The sequence below is a fragment of the Crinia signifera genome, chromosome 7 (genome assembly GCF_055691185.1).
Source record: "Crinia signifera chromosome 7, ASM5569118v1, whole genome shotgun sequence".
In the NCBI taxonomy this organism is placed as follows: Eukaryota; Metazoa; Chordata; class Amphibia; order Anura; family Myobatrachidae; genus Crinia; species Crinia signifera.
Genome location: NC_139223.1, coordinates 184657332 through 184676818, shown reverse-complemented (window position 1 = coordinate 184676818; position 19487 = coordinate 184657332). Strand labels below are relative to the sequence as shown.

General features: G+C 43.5%; 1 protein-coding gene across 2 annotated transcripts in view; it reads left to right on the top strand.

Annotated features, from left to right (window-relative positions):
- COL6A2 (collagen type VI alpha 2 chain) overlaps positions 1-19487 on the top strand; it is a 36801-nt gene that overhangs the window by 9883 nt on the left and 7431 nt on the right. For both annotated transcript variants that reach the window (XM_083154619.1, XM_083154621.1), the window contains exons 4-25: positions 4360-4380; positions 4712-4777; positions 5780-5833; positions 5925-5969; positions 6074-6100; positions 6185-6211; positions 6307-6351; positions 9321-9374; positions 10234-10296; positions 11721-11783; positions 12831-12920; positions 13076-13138; positions 13243-13305; positions 14069-14131; positions 14259-14321; positions 15649-15699; positions 15791-15826; positions 16462-16524; positions 16621-16683; positions 16908-16943; positions 17601-17646; positions 18610-18762. In XM_083154619.1, the coding sequence (XP_083010745.1) occupies positions 4360-4380; positions 4712-4777; positions 5780-5833; positions 5925-5969; positions 6074-6100; positions 6185-6211; positions 6307-6351; positions 9321-9374; positions 10234-10296; positions 11721-11783; positions 12831-12920; positions 13076-13138; positions 13243-13305; positions 14069-14131; positions 14259-14321; positions 15649-15699; positions 15791-15826; positions 16462-16524; positions 16621-16683; positions 16908-16943; positions 17601-17646; positions 18610-18762 (1255 nt within the window). The remainder of the gene's footprint in view (positions 1-4359; positions 4381-4711; positions 4778-5779; positions 5834-5924; positions 5970-6073; positions 6101-6184; positions 6212-6306; positions 6352-9320; positions 9375-10233; positions 10297-11720; positions 11784-12830; positions 12921-13075; positions 13139-13242; positions 13306-14068; positions 14132-14258; positions 14322-15648; positions 15700-15790; positions 15827-16461; positions 16525-16620; positions 16684-16907; positions 16944-17600; positions 17647-18609; positions 18763-19487) is intronic.

Below are 19487 nucleotides of genomic sequence, written 5' to 3'. Positions count from 1 at the left end.
AACTATAGCCCTCCAACTGTTGTGAAACTACACATCCCAGCATGCCTTGCCATCGTTTTAGCATTCCCTATTAGCAAAACTGTGGCAAGGCATGATGGGACTTGTAGTTTTACAACAGCTGGAGGGACATAATTTGGACGTGCCTGCCTTAGAGGCTTCCATGTTGGGCATATGTAATAACCACAAGAAATGGGCAAGGAATGGGATCCATGGGATAGCAAATCTTAAGGTGCCCATACACTGGTCTGATTTGGCCTCTTTTCACCCAATTCCGATGGAATGGGCAGAGAAATTGGGTGAAAAGTGATAAAATTGGATGTGTTTGGCATCCGATCCAATGAACGGTCAAGTACCAAATCGGATGTAACCCTCCCGGGGAGCTGCCAGGGAAGTTCAAGAAAAATCACGTCCGACTATCCGACAAGTTGGATCTGTGTATGGGCACCATTAGTCTTTCATAAACTGGTATCCAGATGCTACAACACTGGTGGGTAGCATGATAGTATAAGACATTTAAGGACTTTACAAGTGATCTTCAATTCCATTAGGAAGTTGCACGTTACCTTTAGGGAGAGACCACAGATCACTGTATTCATTCAAATCGCCAATTTAAAGATGTTGTTTAAATTAGAGTGGACTTGCTAAACCCGCAAGTTAGTGCTCACATGTGCGGTAGCCCTAGGGTCGCTGATTTAGGTTTTCAAGTAGGGGATCTGTATTGTTGTGTTCCTTTCACATTGGCACAAGCAGGGCCGGCAACAGAAATCTTGGGGCCCAGTACACGGATATCTCTGGGGGCCCCCCTAACCCTTGAGCAGAATATTTTTGGTATACTGCATATTGAGGGGTGTCTGGGTAAGTACCCTTACAGGAATCCAGACGGGTGCCTTTATAAACCATTTATAGGCACTGTACTGCTGCAGCTATGCTTACAGCCATCAGAACTTAGGGGCCCCTCACAGGCTTGGGGCCCGGTACAGGTGTCCCCTTTGACCCCCCCCTGTCGCCTGCCCTGGGCACAAGACTCAGTGAACCACTCCACATAGAGGTGAGGTCTGGAAGTCACTATTGACTCAGTAGTTCTCTATGGTCAATAGATCACAGTTCTCGATGTTGGTCCTCACACAGCTCATGTTTTCCAGGTCACCGGTGGATTTTTAAAATGTGACAGTTGGTTATACAGAGGGCAGCTGCCGGGCGACCTGGATAACGTGACCTGTGTGTGTGGTCCAGAAGGCTGCGTTTGAGAACCACTGCAATAGACAATGAACTCATTAAGAAGGTCACATAACACATGCCCTCCTCTGAGCTTTGCCTTATCTGCTCTCTGATAGTAAATGCTCACATTTAAGGGCAATGCTGTCTTGCTCGTACTGTAAAGTACATATGATAAAAACATAATCATGGAGTTAATTGTGAAGTTAGCATGAGTTATCATGGCGTTATTAATGGTAGTATGGTGCCTACAAGTCAGATTTATCTTGTTCAAGCTGCAGGTTGGTCTAATTGATGTCATTAAACCATTTGCGTAAACAAAAGGCTGAGTAAAAATATTTAATAACTCATTAAAAAGATACTATTTTAGTTTTTTTTTTTATATGTAAAAGGTTTTGGAAGCTGCTACTCTGTATCCGTATCTGCTGCACTATATCAGAAACTGTAAATAAATAAATAAATCTGTGCCTACTGTATATGGAGTGAATGTCAGTTTTATTCTTGGCTGCAGTACTCCTTATAGCCAGCAGGTGGAGAATAATTCCTCCAATGGGGCCAGTGGGGCCAGTATTTCCCATCAATACCAAAACTGTAGCCAAATCTATACCATTGCTAATGCATTTCAGTGGATGAACAGTTTGTTACTGTCTAAATAGCAACACAGGTAATTGATCTTTAGTAAAATGCTCTCCACCTCCACAGTGACCTTAGGCAAGAAATTCAAATAAAATGCAGGAAAACAAAATTGTTAAATACATTCATTTTGTGGGTTACTTAGAGACACTTCAATTAGAAGAATAATTGGTCTTGCTAAACCTGACGAAGGGCAAGAACTAACCTCATAATCATTATTCACCTCTCAGCTCCAATCCACCCAATTACTGACCATTTCCAGACTGTCTCAGTTGCAGATTAGTGGATGCCTGAGACTTAAAACTGGCCATCCATCTACAGATCGACTGTCAGATCTGACTGGTTGGAACAAAAGCCTGGTGATGGATGAGAGTAAATGACAGTTGACCGTTTGCTTTGAAATGCTGGAAAACTGCCAAACTGCCATTCAGATATTGTTCCAACCAGTCCAATCTGACAATCAATCCGTAGATGTATTGCCAGCTAACAACTGCCAATGTGCACAGATGGCAGGTACTCTTTGATTGTCTTCATTGTTCCGGGAATTGTGAATGGATTTGTGGAAACTTCCATGGGAACGCCCAGCGTTTAAATGGGAATGCCCATGGGCGCGACTGCTTGCCGCCACTCCATGCCGCCCACCCACAGTGCTGTTTGCGTGTGGCCGGCAAATTGATATTCAATTCACTAAGGCCACTCGCACCAAGCAGCTGCATATAACGGTTTATGCACATGTGCAATTGCACATCATCGCTCCCCTGTGCAAACACACAGGGGAACGAATGGACGACAATTAGGTCCAATGTCCAAAAAAACACATTCTAGATCAGGCCTGGCCAACCTGTGGCTCTCCAGATGTTGTCAAACTACAAATTCCATCATGCATTGCCACAGTTTTTCTATAAGGGAGTGTTAAAACTGTGGCAAGGCATGCTGGGATTTGTAGTTTGACAACATCTGGAGAGCCACAGGTTGGCCTGTCCTGTTCTAGATGAACGCCATGCTCAGGGACCAGACAGCTGACCGTGATCGTAAAACAGAATAGGGCCAGTACAAAGGAACACAGATAAGCTACTGAACTGAATACACAGACCCGTTATTCTGGCAAATGTATTTATGTGATTAGTAAGTAAGAAAGTTTAATTTATATAGCGCACTTTCTCCAACAGGACTCAAGGCGGCTGCTGATTGGCTGAGCTCTCAGCCAATCAGCGGCCGCCCAGTCTTTTGAATAGGATTTTTCTATTCTCCCGCCACTCACCGCCCCCCCCCCCCCCCGGACTCTGCTCTTTGGTCCCCGCTCCCCGCCTGCCTCTACCACGGACCCTGCAGCTACCTCTACTGCCGCTACCCCTTTTGCAGCTCCCCAGACCCTGCTCTCCGGTCCCTGCTCCCCCGAATCAGATCGGATGTCAGACACTATGCAATTTGGGCTATTTCACCCGATTCCTCGGTCCGATCCTCCAGAATCGGGTGAAATTGAGCCCAAATCACGTCGTAGTGTATGGGGGCCTTTAAAGGTGCGAAAGATCAGCGGGAGCGCACATCCGATCGAGATTGGCCGATTTCAGGCCGATTGGTCTGAAATTTTCCGATCGGCAAAAAAAATCAGTCTAGTGTGTGTGGCCACCGATAAGATCAGATGGATCTTTGGTGCAGCACCTAAAATTTGGTTGTCAGATGGATCTGAGATTCAGCTGCAATTCTGATCTTAGGGAGCTCAGATTTGTCATTTTTCCTTCAGATTGGTCTGTCAGATCTATCTGAATCTGGTGAAAACTGGTCAAATTAGTGATTAGTGGATGGTTGCCTTTAGCAATAAATAAATAAATATTGGTTCTATACAGTCTGCAGCCTAGAAGTATAATTCTTTGTTGTCAGGGAATTCCTCTGACAACAAAGGGCGATATTCAATGCACTTTTGGCAAGCTGTGACAGCGAGCAGTTCTGATTGCTCGCTGTCACAGCTCGCGGGTCAGTATTCAACTGACCCCCCTGCAACCGCAATTTCCACCTAGCTTGGTTTTTAGAGGTGGAAACAGCGGGTGCGGCTGCCAAAATGGGGTGACTCGCGGCTAAATGCAGCGGGCTCCCTGCATTAGCCGCGAACCTCGCTGTTTGGGGAATCCTCACCTGCAAGGATTCCCCTGGACCTTTCAATAGGGTGAGCAGCTGGTGCGGGGGTTAAACGGCGAGGGTGGCTTCTTTTTGGTGATTTTTGCTGTTTAACCCCCTCTCCCAGCAGCATTGAATACCGCCATTATCATGGGGTCTTCTGTAAGGGTAAATCGATAACTGCCTTGCTCCTCTGGATCACTGCATCTAGGTTTAGAGAAGGACTTATGACAGTGTGACTTCTTCCGTATTACACATTACTCATACAGATCAGCCTGGTATAAAAGTATTTAGCCACTGTATATCCTGCCTTTGGAACCGATAATATATACAGGGGAGTAATGTTAGGGATATGTACATATTACAGAGTCTAATATATTTTTGTCTTTTCCGCAGAAACACGAGGCTTACGGTGCGGTACGTATTCCCTCACTTTCATTTCATGTGGGTGGCATGCATGGGTTTGCTTTTACAGTAAAAAGGGAGAACACTATTTTATTTAGGCACGTGGTAATCTAATCTAGACAAAGCGCATGTGTAGCTTTATAAACCTAGAGCATGAGTTCAAAGATATATTGATGATTATAGAAGATGAGCTGTGGGCATAATTATCATAGATGGTATCAAACAGAGCATGATTGGGCATAGATGGGCAAGACTGGCGCTGTGCCTACTGGGAAGAATAAGGTAAGACAGGGTGTCTATATAGCATTCCTCTCTGTAAATCCTCGTGTCTTGTTTCTTGCAGTGTTATAAGATGAGCTGTCTGGAGCTTCCAGGACCTCCTGGTAATTCTGGACAGAAAGGACAGAAGGTAAGACTGAAGCACCCAATTATCTTCACACAGGGTGGGACTGGCCATCTGGCACTTCTGGCAAATAGCCAGAAGGGCCGATTTATCCATCCAGGGCTGATTATTTTAGACTGGCGGTGACAGCACCACCTCCCGATCGGCACACAGAGAGAGACGCTGGACTCGCGGCAAGTCCAGCGGCTCTCTCTGTGCGCTGATCAGGTCCAGGAGAGATCGGGATATAACACGTGGCCATGCCCCTCACTCCGGCATGCAAGGATCAGTAGTGCATGCATGCCCGGCATGCATAAATGCCAGGGCAGATTTGGTTGCCCAATCTGTCCCTGTCTTCACATATAACCCTTTTAGGTTTATTTCCAACTGATCCCCTTTTACTTAAATGTATCCCTATAGCATAGTGATTTATCAGTATGTATGGGGATTTGTTTCTAAAGGAAAGCTGGAACCCAATTGTAAATACAAAAATGTTTCTTTTACCAAGAGGTTACATCTGTATCCCACTATAGCATGCTATAGCGAAATAGAATCATCTATCATTGGATCATGCACCCATGCTGTCTGCAGCCAATTAAGCTACTGACATGATTGGGACAGGATGAAGAGATCACCCACGCAAACACGTGAAGAACATACAGACTTCACAGATAGGGCCTTCGTTGGACCATAGGGACACTGTGCTGTGCCACTAATGCTGGTCCTGGTCATCGTGTTGTGTTATTAGTACTCAGACAGAGTTGATGTACCTGGAACATGCTCATCCTAATAAAATGTATTCCAATAGACTGAGTGTCCGTTATCCTCTAATCCAAAGAAGGACAAAAATAGCTATAATGTTAGTTACTATGTATATGACATACCCATCAGACTCCAACTGAGAACAAGTGCAGACCTAACAGAGGAGAAGCAGGAGGCCCAATCCCTCAACCACCCCCTGCCCTTGCCTCATCCCTGCCCACTGCCCAATATCACTGTGGGATCTTAATTGTTTTCCCCCATTTTTAGGGAGCCAAAGGAAATGCAGGAGAACCAGGAGCCATTGGTTTTAAAGGACGGCAGGTGAGTAACCCACCACACCTACATATGCCAGGTGGTTTTTCTAGACCAGAAACTTTTCTTGCCCAGTGCACTCACATTCTTATCTTTTTAGGGAGACCCTGGAATTGAAGGACCTATTGGATATCCAGGAGCAAAGGTAAATGGTTCTGCGGAGAAGTAGACCAATAGCAACTGTAAGTACCTATATCAAACCATTGCACCAACAGAAGCCTCATATAACGGGTTTCTCTTCTGTTCTAGGGTGTTGCAGGGCTGAAAGGTGAAAAGGTAAGTGCTTGAGTTCTCGGAAATTCACATCTGACTCTGTACCCATGTTTCTTCCCTTATAACCATGTTCCTCTTGTTTCCCAGGGAGATTACGGTACAGATGGAAGGAAGGTATGTTGGCGTTGTCATGTCTGTGTGTATGTCAAGTCTTCAGAAGCTGAAATTTATATGTGTATGGAATACTGACTGTTCTGTCTTTACGTTAGGGACTAGTTGGGCTCCATGGAAGAAATGGTACAGATGGACAAAAGGTAAGGAGATCATGCTACAGTATGCAATGTGTGTACCCTATCTAACCTACATATATTACCTATGGAAGGGTAGTTTCAGTACCCATAAGCAGGGCCAGTGCAAGGTGTTTCTGCACCCTAGGCAAAACTTCAGCCTACTGCTCCCACCACCCACAAACCAATCCCAACTTCCAGAACCTCAGGTGAAATTCTAGTGGTGGCGTCTTAGAAGTTCAACACCTGCTGTTTGCATTAAGATCAACAGGATGCCTCACTCTGAGTCATCCATAATTTTGTGATAGTCAGAATCCGGGGCAGCCCTAGATTCTGGAGCCCTAGGCTTCTGCAAAAAAATCACCTAATGGAAGAGCTGGCCCTGCCCAAGAAGACTTTAATCATACTGATTATATTTAACTTGCAAGATGTAAAGCCACATACTGTACATGGCCTGGGGATCAGATCCCTCAGAACAATTATCATAGTGTTGCAGGCACTAGAAGTTGGGCAAATATTAGTCACCTGTATTACAGAAAAGGTTTTAATTAATATGTTCCACCATGGTTTTATACAAGCTGAGGTCAGATTGATCCCTGGCAGATTACCATTACCCATCTCGGCTGAGGTCCTTCAGGCAAATTTACCCAAAGGAATAATGAAATGATTCCAGCAAGCAACCTATATCCATACAGAGCTGATTCCCTAATCAAATATTAAGGTTTAGGATTTTCACTTCCTGTCCGTATTTGTTTCTCCCACTCATCGAAAAACAAGCCCATGTAGAAAAGTCACACATTAATGTAGAGATATATCAAACCGAAAACCGATGGAGAACTTGCCCATGGCAACCAATCAAATTCTAGCAATCATGTTATAGAAAGTACTATAATAACTGATAGCGAGAATCTGATTGTTTGCAATGAGCAACACCGCGACTTGTCCTTCTTGGGCGGTTTGATAAATCTCCCCCTAAATGGCCTAATTACATACCTCCCTCACCAAAGACTTATGACAATTCTCTATAAATTGTCTTCTCTAATTATAACATAAGTGATACACAGTTCCTAATTTGTTTTTTGTCATTATGTAACCTCAACTAGATGGTAGATTCCTTCTCATGACACGTCTTAGTGAAGCGGAGGTCAGAGGTGGCTAGCCTCAGAACCCCCTATTCTCCATATGTGGACTGTAATCGTTAGCTGTAACTTTCTATATATACATAACTGAATACACAGGGGCTGTCCTGGGAAATATGGTACATTATAGGGAATATTATTGGAATCCCAGCTCACTGCTGATTCCAGTGGAGAAGCCCCCATTTCCTTCATTAGTATACATTTGGTACATAATAGCCCCACCCAGCGGTTAAAGTGGGGAGGGGAACAGCCTCTAATGGGCCCTTATTCTGATTGACGCGGACTTTACCGCATTCTTACGGATCGCGTCTTTTCGCCGTCTGCGCATGCGTGGAGAACGCAACGCGCATGTGCCACGCCTAGACTCCGTACCAGTTCGGCAAAATCCCGTCCAAAACTGTTGCCCGCAATCAGTCGGGAAATATGGGCGTATTATGGGCGTCATGCGGAATGGCACATGGGCGTAGTTTCAAAGTGGGCAAAACGGGGCGGAAACATGGGCGGACACGGGGGAGTACACTTATGTTGGGGGGCGTACATTCGGAAACCACTCCGAATGCACGCGATCAAAAAGGGCAGAAATGTGCGGTGTCCACAAGTGTACTATTGCTTTGCGGACACCACTCGTTCATGCGGTAGGCGAACGTACGCCTAATGACTACAACCATTAACACCTGAACCCAATAGAATCTACTCCTTTACTCATTACTCACTAATAGGACGCTTGTCAGTGCTTTAATTGAAACCATTGCTGCTTCAAGGAACCCGTACTAAACACCCACATATGCTGTACTTGTCAGACACTTTCAAACTGCTAACAATGGACATGACAGAATATTAATACTAGCAATACACATGTGTATTTGACATGTACTCATGAAACCACACATTTTGGGTAAAGTAAACACATTTATTTATATTCATGCACTTCAATTGCTGTAAGGGTTAATGTGTGCAATGCATGTGTTAGGCATGCTTGTAAGGATATATTGGAATCTAATTGATTCCAATTCCAAATAAGCAGTTTTTTATGAGGATAGGTAATTGAATAAGTGGGTCATGTGATGTATAGCAGAAGATACTTCATAGTGGGTTGTTTGGCGTAAATACTCCGCTTACGTGCGGTAGCACCGCTTGGCTCCCGTTCGGATGCGGTATTCCCGAGCGTACTCTGTAATACTCTGTAATACCGTGCCGAATCGGAGTGTTTCTCCCGCACACGCATGGTTTGTATGTCGTCCGTAAACACGCCCTGTTCTTAAAGAGTGAGTCCGTCCGAATGCGGAGGACACGTGGGCGTTTCTACGGACGATGGCCGCACGCGGCAAAACACCGTGGCGTACGGACCGCACCGTAAGAATGCGGGAATATCCGCACCGATCAGAATAAGGGCCATGGTGAGGTGGAACTAGTTTAACCTCCACCTTGGCCCTACACATAAAAGAAAAGTATGATAGATTGCAGTGGGGTGACAAAAACCCTACCACTGGCTCCAGCTCTGCCTCTTGTGGGGTAAGGGGAGGGTGGGGAATTGGGTGGCAGAGGGAAATGAGTTCCACCAGCTCTCTAGGACCACTTTAATCCTTGGCCCCACCTGATTTAACCACTAATGATAACCCTGGTGAGGGCCATGTCCGAATGAATCTTTCTTGTAACTGGTCTTATTGATTATGTATTGTCCATTAATATCTCAATGTTTCTAATGAAATCTAAGTGCCATGATATTTAGTTATATTATTGTCTCTTTAGTAACATTTGAAGTTAGCTGTTTTCATGCTTTTAAGACGAACTTGATTTAAAAAAAAACATGTTTTAAAATATTTTCATGAAAATAAACTACCGCTTGTCTGTTCTTAGGGCAAAGCCGGTCGCATTGGTTCCCCTGGCTGTAAGGGAGACCCCGGAGACAAGGTGAGGCTACAGAATAGTTTATTTACAGTTGCATTACTGTGTATTTCTCTAATAAGGTGGTAAAAATCCCCAACTTGACGATTTTGATCATTTTTGGGTCGGAATTGGAGAATTGCATTCTTTACACCCTAAATATGTTATCCTGTGATACTATGTTGGCTGGAATAGAAGATATCGTCTGAGCTACACAAATTTGAATTAATACAAATGTATTTAAGCACACAAACTCCAATTCAGTTTTGTGTTCAAATACATTTATATGTTATTATTTAATTATTTTTTTTTAAGAAAGAAATGCAAAAAAATTAATTGGGTTGCACACATCGGTAGGGATCCCAGCTTTGCATATTCCAATGCCTTTTGTTATTCAAGATATATTATTACTATGAGAAGTTATATTTTGACTTCAAATAGAAATAACCAGTGTGCAAGTTGTGCTGGTATAACATAATGTTATATTCAAACCTCCCAACTGTCGGGGCATTTTTTTAGGACTGTCCCGCTTTCCCACCCACAGGCCACAAAGTCCTGCAGTGGGGGGTGGGGTTAGTTGGGTGGCCACCTGTTACTGCTGCTCAGAGAGGGGCTGGGGGCATAGCTGGAAGCTCACAGAGAGTTGGGCTTGTCCCCACAGTGATGAACATGTGGAGGCGTGGCATTCCTGCAAACCACACACTCTTTTACTGAGACCACACCCCTTTCAGGCGGTTGTGCTCAGGAGTCCCGATTAGGCACTCGTCAAAGTTTGGTAAAATGTATTATTATATTTTAGTGATCAGTAATGATGTCTATTTGTAACAAGTAGGGCAATGCTTATGATAAAGAGCTCAGGATGAATTTCTCCAACTCATATTTTTAGGGTCCTGATGGATACCCAGGAGATGCAGGAACCCGAGGTGAAAATGGAGATCCAGGAGTAAAGGTGTGTGGCTTGCAACTGATCTGTGTAACGTGGGGTATCGGTAGTCTCAAAACCCTGCTCATATAAAGTCCAGTATAGGCAGATGCTGTTTGTAGGTACATAGGCACTAAAATGTTGTAGACCATGTCACTTTACTTGAGCCCATCTGCAACGTAACAGATATAACAGAAAGACATGTATTGCAGTTAGCGTATCGGTTTTCCTTATTTTGCCAATCACATCACTACAACGGCACAATATTTACACAATCATTTTAGAAAATACACTGGTATGAAACGGAACAACTTTTTCGAATCAGGCTCTCAGTACGCAGCAGCTGGGCAAAATTATGCAAAAGTAAAGTTACTAAGACGCACGCTGACGGCTTCTGGGGATTTGCTGCTGAGTCAAGAGATGATTTGGACTTCTTTATAACCCTTAGGTTACTTGGGATGTAGGGCAAAAACACACTGTCCAATCATGCTGCGGCTATTGGGGCACAAAACTGAGATCACAGCCCCAGATGTGCACATGTCCAGTGCAGGTCCTGCGCATACACGATGCGTATCTGTAAACATCGGAGATGTGCGTTAACATCAAATTAACATAAATCTCTGAATTAGGCCCTTAGTCAGGGTAGTTCCTTTATATCCAACTGAATACTCCACTGTCAATGTCCATTTGTAAATCATTTTTTATTATAGCTGATACTTAGGCAGTATTCAATCTGGGATTCCGCCTGTCGGAACGTCCCTACAGTCGGAATCCCGGGCCGTTTTAAATTCTCTCGCCAGAAACTCCACAGTCGGAATTCAACGTTCCGACTGTCGAGTCTTGGAAAGTCCTAGGATTGTCAAAAACGGCTGCAGATTGTCAAAAACGGCTGCAGATTGTCAAAAACGGCTGCAGATTGTCAAAAATTGGCCTTGAATTTTACAATCCGCGGCCATTTCCAACAAAACAGATCTGACTTGTTTTAAAGTCGGTAAATAAATAATGAATAACGAATTGGTTTCAAGCTGGATCTGTTTTGTCAAAAACTGCCTTCACTGCTGTCGGAAACGGCTTTTCCACCGGCGGAAATAGCGCTGGGATTGAATAGCCCTAACTTATACTATAATGTCAATCGAAATGAATATTATCATGTTACACTTATAATATTCTCTTATCCTATAGGTTTAACTGTAAAATGTACAAAAATTCATCCTAAGAGCAATACCGATTATTTCACAGCATCTACATGTCTGTATCGTTGAAAGCATTACATACCGTGTTATATTATTACTATATGTACATGGAGTTTATAGTGTATGCATAACGGAATGTGCCAAATCATACATTAACATACCAGTACATGAACATTGCCTAAAATATTAAGAATAATAATTCAAGTTTTTAATCTATTTCTGGAATACATTATAAATCCTGCATTCTTTCTTTTACAGGGTGATCCTGGCCGACCTGGGCGTAGCGGTCTTTCGGGGAATTTTGGAGAGAAAGGAGATAAGGTATTAAGATATGAGCGCACATAAACCAGTTCCTAATGACTCCTGTGCTGCTGTAGATCCAGCCTTGTGTATTCTGGCATCTTACCGCAAGATCTATACTGACTCCGTTCCGTGCATCATAGAGATTGTTGGAATGTTTCGCTGAATCCATATTGAAGCATCGGAACTGCTCAGATGTCTGGTGAATTATTAAACAGGGTTTTTGGTTGAATAATTATTGATGTCTAGAAATGTTGTTACAACTCTGGGGGCAATTCATAACGGATCGCTCAGATCCGAATTCACCCCCGGTCCCAATGGTTGGGGTTTGCGCATTCGCTTGTTTGAATATGCTCATGTCCAAGACCCGCCGTGATGGTGCTGGGGATGGGGTCCGCCTAGCGTCTCATGGGCATACCCACAAAGACGGGGAGACGTTTACCTGCTCACTAGGCAGAGAATATACACAGCCCAGCGCGCATGTCTGAATCAGGCCCTCTGTTCTATACCCTCAGTTATAGTGTCACTGTTGGCAATGTTGTCTTTTCACTCTCAGGAGTCAATTCAATTACATGTGATTTTCTCACATCTGCAGTTAGATGCGGTTATATTCTGCACTTACGGCATGGGCTGATTTTGTTTGCAGCCCCAAACAAAAATCCATGAGTCCAGAGCAAGGTGTGGCTGCAAGGGGGCAAGTTGCAGCCCCTTGATGGTGTTTCCCCACCATTATTATGGTAACTAACCTCCCTCGCCTCGAATTGAGTTGACTCCTAGCTGTACAGTACTGTACGTCTTGGTCTGTAGTTTTAATGTGTTCTGTTCTCTTTTAAACCGGCCTTGAATCTAAGTTATCTTTCTTTATTTCTTCATTAAAATGAATCTCTCCATGTCCCTGATCCTTATTGTTTCTTATTTTTGTCTTTATTTTTAATGTTATGTTTTTATATTCTTTTATATTATTTCTCATCCACATATTTATTCCAATTCGTAGAAATTTCCTTGTTATAATACACTGTCTATCTCTCCATATCCTATATTTCGCTAATCCCCCTTCTGTTCTCCTAGGGACCCCAAGGAAACCTCGGAGCTCCAGGGTCACCAGGTGTGAAAGGGGGTAAAGGAGGAGCTGGCGTAGCAGGACCCAAGGGAGAGCCAGTAAGATGCTGTTTGTCTAGTTTCTGTCTAATGCGCACTGACTGTATGGATGTTGCCTTAAACACGATCTGTCTGTTTTATTTGGATTATAGTTTTCCTCTATAGCTATTACTTCTGTCCTGCTTCATATATATTCACTCTCCGTCTTCTTCTAGGGTCGTAGAGGAGATCCTGGTAGCAAAGGAAGTTCTGGTACTGATGGTCCCAAGGGAGAGAAGGTTGGTACACTTGTGTTCCAGTAGATCATTAAATAGTGCAATAGACTTCTCTTCAAAACATAATTGGGCTACTGTGTCATGTTATATTGTACTTTTATTTATAGGGAGATCCTGGTCCAGAGGGTCCAAGAGGTCTTGGTGGTGAAGCTGGTGTGAAAGGAGGAAAGGTGAGTTGTTGGTGACAGGATTACACACATACACAGTCACATCATGCTAAAACACCCAACAGTGCACCAACAGCAAACAACGGACTGAAGCCCTGTGTTAAGTGCCAATGCATTTCTACATATAGGAGCTGATTTAGGGGGGGGGATTCAATTAGCAGTAAGTCAGCACCTAGGTAAATGGGGGTGGGGGTGGGCATAGATCCCAGGTTAAGTGCCTGAGATTATGTAATTGCGGGACCTTCTTAAGGTGCGAACAGAAATCTGCACCAAGTGTACCCCACATTTAGTAATTGAATAGCTCTGAGCTCTTCACCCAGGAGCAAAAGGTTTATGGTAAGTTCCATGGCTAATTGAATCCCCCTACCCTTACAGTTAGGAGAAAACCCATGTATTACCTTCACCTTCCCATATCACACTTCACTCATGGCCAGCATGAAGATTAATAATGGTGCCTACAGAGCCGTTCTCCTGTCTACCCGATGTGTTATTTTTGTTGTCACAGTTGTATGTAGTCGAACCTAACAGTAATGTGCTGTGAAATACGGGTAAGGGTAGAAGCGTTATTAGAACGGGAGTTCATTTTTAGGAGAACTCTCAATACATTAAATGTTTAAACATTGTGATTACATCGGAATAACCAGTAGAAATGAATGAATTTAACAATTCTACTGCAAATAACAACATGCACTACTGACATAACCTAACCTAAAAAAATATTTTGATGTTGATTTAATCATGTACTCACCCGCCTTTGTTCCTAAAGGGTGATCGTGGGGCACCAGGGCCAAGGGGAGCACAAGGAGTTGTTGGCGTAGGCGGCAGGAATGTAAGTATGTCCATTGCTTGGATTCTTGACTATTTATCTATCTTAAATTAAATTGTCAGCTTAGTGTTTAGATTGGCACAAATTTTATTTATCTTCTTATTATTTGCTTTTTTTTTTCCTTTTGCAGGGGTCACGCGGTGACCCAGGTGACATGGGTGAAAGAGGGAATCCAGGCCAAGCGGGACCAAAGGTAACTAATTTATATCCTTTTATCTCCCCTTAACTAATTGTCTGTGTCCCTCTCATACTGCTCAAATAGGCTTTGATTGCCAATCTGCCCTCAAAACAGTGGGTGCGGGGTTTACGGGTGACCTTTAAACCTTGACCTGTGTGAGGTTCTGAGGACCAAGTTTGAGAACCAATGCCCTCAATAAAAACACAGTAATACCTACCGTGCCCTTTTATTCGATAACAGAATTCCGAGGTGTCTTTAAATCTCTATGTTTTAAATGTATTGATTAAACAATACAGTTTGTTCTGCCTATTGTCCTAAATAATCATAACATACCAGAAAAAACACACAAATAATGCAGAACATGGCTACAGCTTTTATTATTTAACAATGGTGGCAAATAAAAACTTTGCCAACTCTGGGGAGACTGTCTGACCCACTGTGCACTTGAGTTGAGTCCACGGACTTCAGGCCTCTCCTGAGTATCCCTTATCCAAAGAAGAAGAATTTTGAAAAACGGATTATTCCGTATTTTGGAATATTTTTATGTTTGAATGATGTATCTTGAGGTACCTTGCATTTATGCTGTATAAGCACATCAAACACATGAAATGCACACAAATATATTTTATTTGTGCATGAAATAAGGTTTTAAAACATGAGACAAAGCTTGTGTACAATCTCAGAAACTCACTTTGAATGCCAAGCAATCATGTCCTTGCACATGTTTAGGGGAGTATTCAATCTCCCACAGCTATTCCCTATGGTGGAAATAGCGGCAGGGCCCTATTCAATGCTGTCCTCCCTGACAGCATTAAACAGGGATCTTGGAAGAACCGGCCTGACTTTAGAAGCAGTCGGGCCCGTTCTGCCGAGAATGGCCGTGGATTGTCAAGCTCCCGGGCGCAGCTCAACGATCCACAGCCGTATCTCATAGCCACGCACCCTTTTTGTGTTCAGCAGGCCGGACATTGAATCCCGCCTGACGATTTCAAGTCGAGTCGACCGAGAACGGGACAGGGTCACGGCTGTTGGGCTAGCCCGACAGCCGTGATCCTGGATTGACTATCCCGCTGAGTGCCAGTTACATGTTATTTCCCCAGTAGTGCCAATTACAGATGTCCCAGTGGGTTTTTAGCAAAAAATAAAAAATTAAAGTACATTTTGGAGACTATGGTTTTCGGAATAATTTGGATAACGGATATTTGGATACTAAACCTGTAATAACAAACTACAAAGCGAGTAATATAATGTGTAAAATGAAGAACACACTACTCTATGACGAATCTTGTGACCAAGTAAATCTATGATGCTGATATTGTATTGCTGTTCTGTTTACTCACAGGGAGACAGAGGGAGACCTGGTATCAGTTACCCAGGACCTCGGGGTACTTCAGTAAGTATGAATTCAAAGACTACAAAATACACCTACTTTTTAGGTTCTGTCTTGATTTTATAGTAACCGATTTTCTTATGTATTATCCTAGGGTGATAAGGGTGACAAGGGACCCCCAGGACCACTGGTAAGATATACTATGGTCTAAGACAAATTGTTTTATTATAATATTGAACTGATTACAAGTAGTGGAGCAGACAGAATACAGAGCAGAATAAAAGAATTAATGCACAGTCTTCAAAATAAAACTTTTTAAAACAATTTTTCTAAATGTTTTATTTTGTCTTAACTTGATGGATAAGATAGGGTGCAAAAAGGAGGAATGATAGGGACAGGGGGACATCATAGGGAAATAGTGAAGCGATTACGAATTTGGAAACACATGAAGAAAATGTGAAGTCATTTTCATATTATGAGATTTTGGGCCAGATGTATCAAGCTTAAAAAAGTGATCAAGTGGAGAGTGATAAACAGCCAGCCAATCAGCTCCTAACTGGGTTTGAAACAAAAGACAGGTACTAGCTGATTGGTTGTTTATCACTCTCCACTTTATGCATGCGGAGACTGGTGGCATGCGTCGCTAGTTACTTGAAATACTTGCTGCATTCCGCCCATTGTATTATTAAATCTCAATAACCTGAAGAAGGATGAGGAAATGGTATGAATGGGGGGCATTTGACAACTTCCATACATACAAGTGTTGTGCTATTGTATTCTTTGCTTTGTGCACTATGTCATCTTTTGTGTTGACTTTTCCCACAGGGAGGACGAGGAGACTTTGGACTGAAAGGAGCATCTGGACCCAAAGGAGGGAAAGGAGAACCTGTACGTATGTCAGTCAGGTTAAAGTGTGTGCACCATGTATGGTTCCTACTACCAGGATAATCATAGAGTAAGTCATACTCATTGTTCTCTTCATAGGGTGATCCAGGACTTCCAGGAGAACCAGGCACACGAGGACCATCAGGCGGCCCTGGCTCTCCGGTACATATATGACCATACAGATTAGTTACACATTACTCTATATTTACTATCACCCAACCCTCCAACAGTCCCCATGGCTATAACCTACACACCAGATATATCACATTTATATAAAAACACATATTTCATGGCCTTACCTTCTCTGCCAAAATACCTTCCAATACTAGGGCATTAGTGAGGTTTGGTTCTGTGACGTCTATATACAATTTATCTTTTATACCTAGGGTGACATTGGACCTCCAGGTGACCCTGCCTTGACGGTAAGTATTGTGTGATCTCACTCCTGTGTTATATAACAAATTATGGCAAAATCTTTATGTACAGCACCGGCACCTCCAGACCCATCGGGGTAAGTTTACTGAGATGGGAGTTCTATTGAAGTTGGGATGTTGCCCATAGCAACCAATCTTTCTACTTTTTATTTACTTAGCACCTTCTAGAAGATAATCTATATAATCTGATTGGTCGCTATGGACATCCCTTCTTCAATAGAACTACCATCTTAGTAAATTTACCCCATCAGGTGCCAATTGAAGTCAGGATTCGGATGGGAGTTAGGCTGTGGGACGGTTTAGCGGGGCAGTGGGAGGCTTTAGAGGAGCAGTGGGAGGGTTTAGTAAGGCAGGGGGGAGGGGAGTCGCACCGTGTGGGAGAAGTCAGGCTGCAGGGGGGGTGGGCTGCAGGGAAGGAGTCGGATTTGGGGGGGGGGGTGGAGCTGCTGGGGGCTTTTCTGCTGTGGATGCTTACCGATGGCAGCGATAATCTGCCAAAACAGATAATCCGGCACAGTGTTGAAACCCAAGGTGCTGGATCATCGGTGGAGTACCTGTATAACAAACAGAAGGACTTTTCAGAATGTAGGGTAAAATTAATGTAACACGCTATATAGCCGTGACACGATTGTTCTTCTTTCTCAGGAATGTGATGTCATGACATACGTCCGAGAGACATGTGGATGCTGCGGTTAGTTTTCACATTGATTAAATTACATATTTTTTTCCTCACTCGTATAATTCAGTGGTTGGGTCGCATGGGCCTAGAACCGAAGATTTTCAAAGACAAATTGTAAGAAGCACAAAGGAGGTGTGGCCAGTCCTGTGTGGGTGTGGTCAGCACCATTTTGGGGTGTACATCCCCTACACTATCAGTACCAATGTCTCTCTATATACATAAACTAGAAGAATTGCATGAATATGTGAGGAAAATTAAAATGCTCATGATTTACGGCCGACCCTCGGGCCAGCTGGGCAGATAGTCATCAACACGCTTTCACGATAATGGACCTCATTTTATGTGACGGCCATTTTGTAATCTAGCCCTGATTTTAACATCATAAATATACTTTCTTGATTTAAAAGTGACAACATTGTCCTAAAGGTTGCTTCATATTGCTGCCTCCCCCAATCCCCCTGTGCCTCTTAGCCCCCCTTGCAGTGGTCTTAGGACCCTTAGGACGGTGTTCAATCTTGGATACGGACTGTTGGAACGTCCCGACCATCGGAATCCCCGGGCCGTTTCATCTGACCCGACAGTAAATTGACAGCCGAAATTCAATGTTCTGACTGTCTTGTGTCTGGAAGTCAGTGGATTGCCGAAAACAGGTGCGGATTATCGAAAAACGGCTGTGAATTCGACAATCTGCGGCCGTTTCCATCAAAAGAGATGACTACCTTCAATGCTGTCGGTAAAAGCAGCATTGAATAGGCGGGTGCTGCTATTTCCAACGGTGGAAAAAGCGGCACAGATTGAATACCACCCTTAGCCTGATCGTTCTGACCAACGTATGAGCATCATTCTAATATTTTTCAATGGATTTTTTAGCAATAGCCCCTAGGAGGTGGTACTCCTTACCTCTACTGAAATTGCAAAATATGACAACATCACTTATATTGTACCGTAGTGACATTGTGTCTCTCTTCTTTATAGACTGTGAGAAGCGTTGTGGTGCTCTGGATATCGTCTTTATAATTGACAGCTCTGAGAGTATCGGTTACACCAACTTTTCTCTGGAGAAGAACTTTGTCATCAACGTTGTGAGCAGACTGGGATCCATTGCCAAAGATCCAAACTCCGACATAGGTGCCAAACAGTCATACAGGCCACAAGTCATTTACAATAGCACAAGTATCCTTCCGATTCATGACAGGTCAGACTTTTGACCTCGAGCGATCGGAAGTGGAGCTTACACAGGCGGAAGCATAGCACCGGTTCTGTACAATAGGATCAGTGTCTGACTTTACCATTTTTGGGGGGCAGAATTGGTTATGGCATCCCTGGGGCCTTTTCATGTGATCGGAAGATGGCCAAACACACACAATGTTTATCTTCTAACCACTCTTAGCTACATGCCTGATAATGATGCTATAGATTTTATTATTATTATTATTATTATTATTATTATTATTATTATTATTATTATTATTATGTGCATAGTCTACACCTAAAATGATGATCATCAAATGATTTCCCCACTGGCAAATACTCATCGCAAGTGCTGCCTAGCCCTGGACTTACTAGGCGGCTGCGATGAATACAGGCATGTCCGGCCTGGTGCTGACATCACACACTGGGCAGGATTTACTAAGGGAAAAATGCGGTAAAACCCCTGTTTTGGGGGTTTTTACAGCAATTTCAAATGTACATAGACCCGGCTGCCGCGTCTTCACCGGCCAGGGTATCGCCACCCAAAGGTGTATATAGGTGCCTATGGGCCTCTTATCGCCGCCCACCGCAGATGCCAATCCTACTCCTCCTTCCCGGCATACACCTCCGACAAGCTCCTCCTCCCCCTAGCAACACAACCG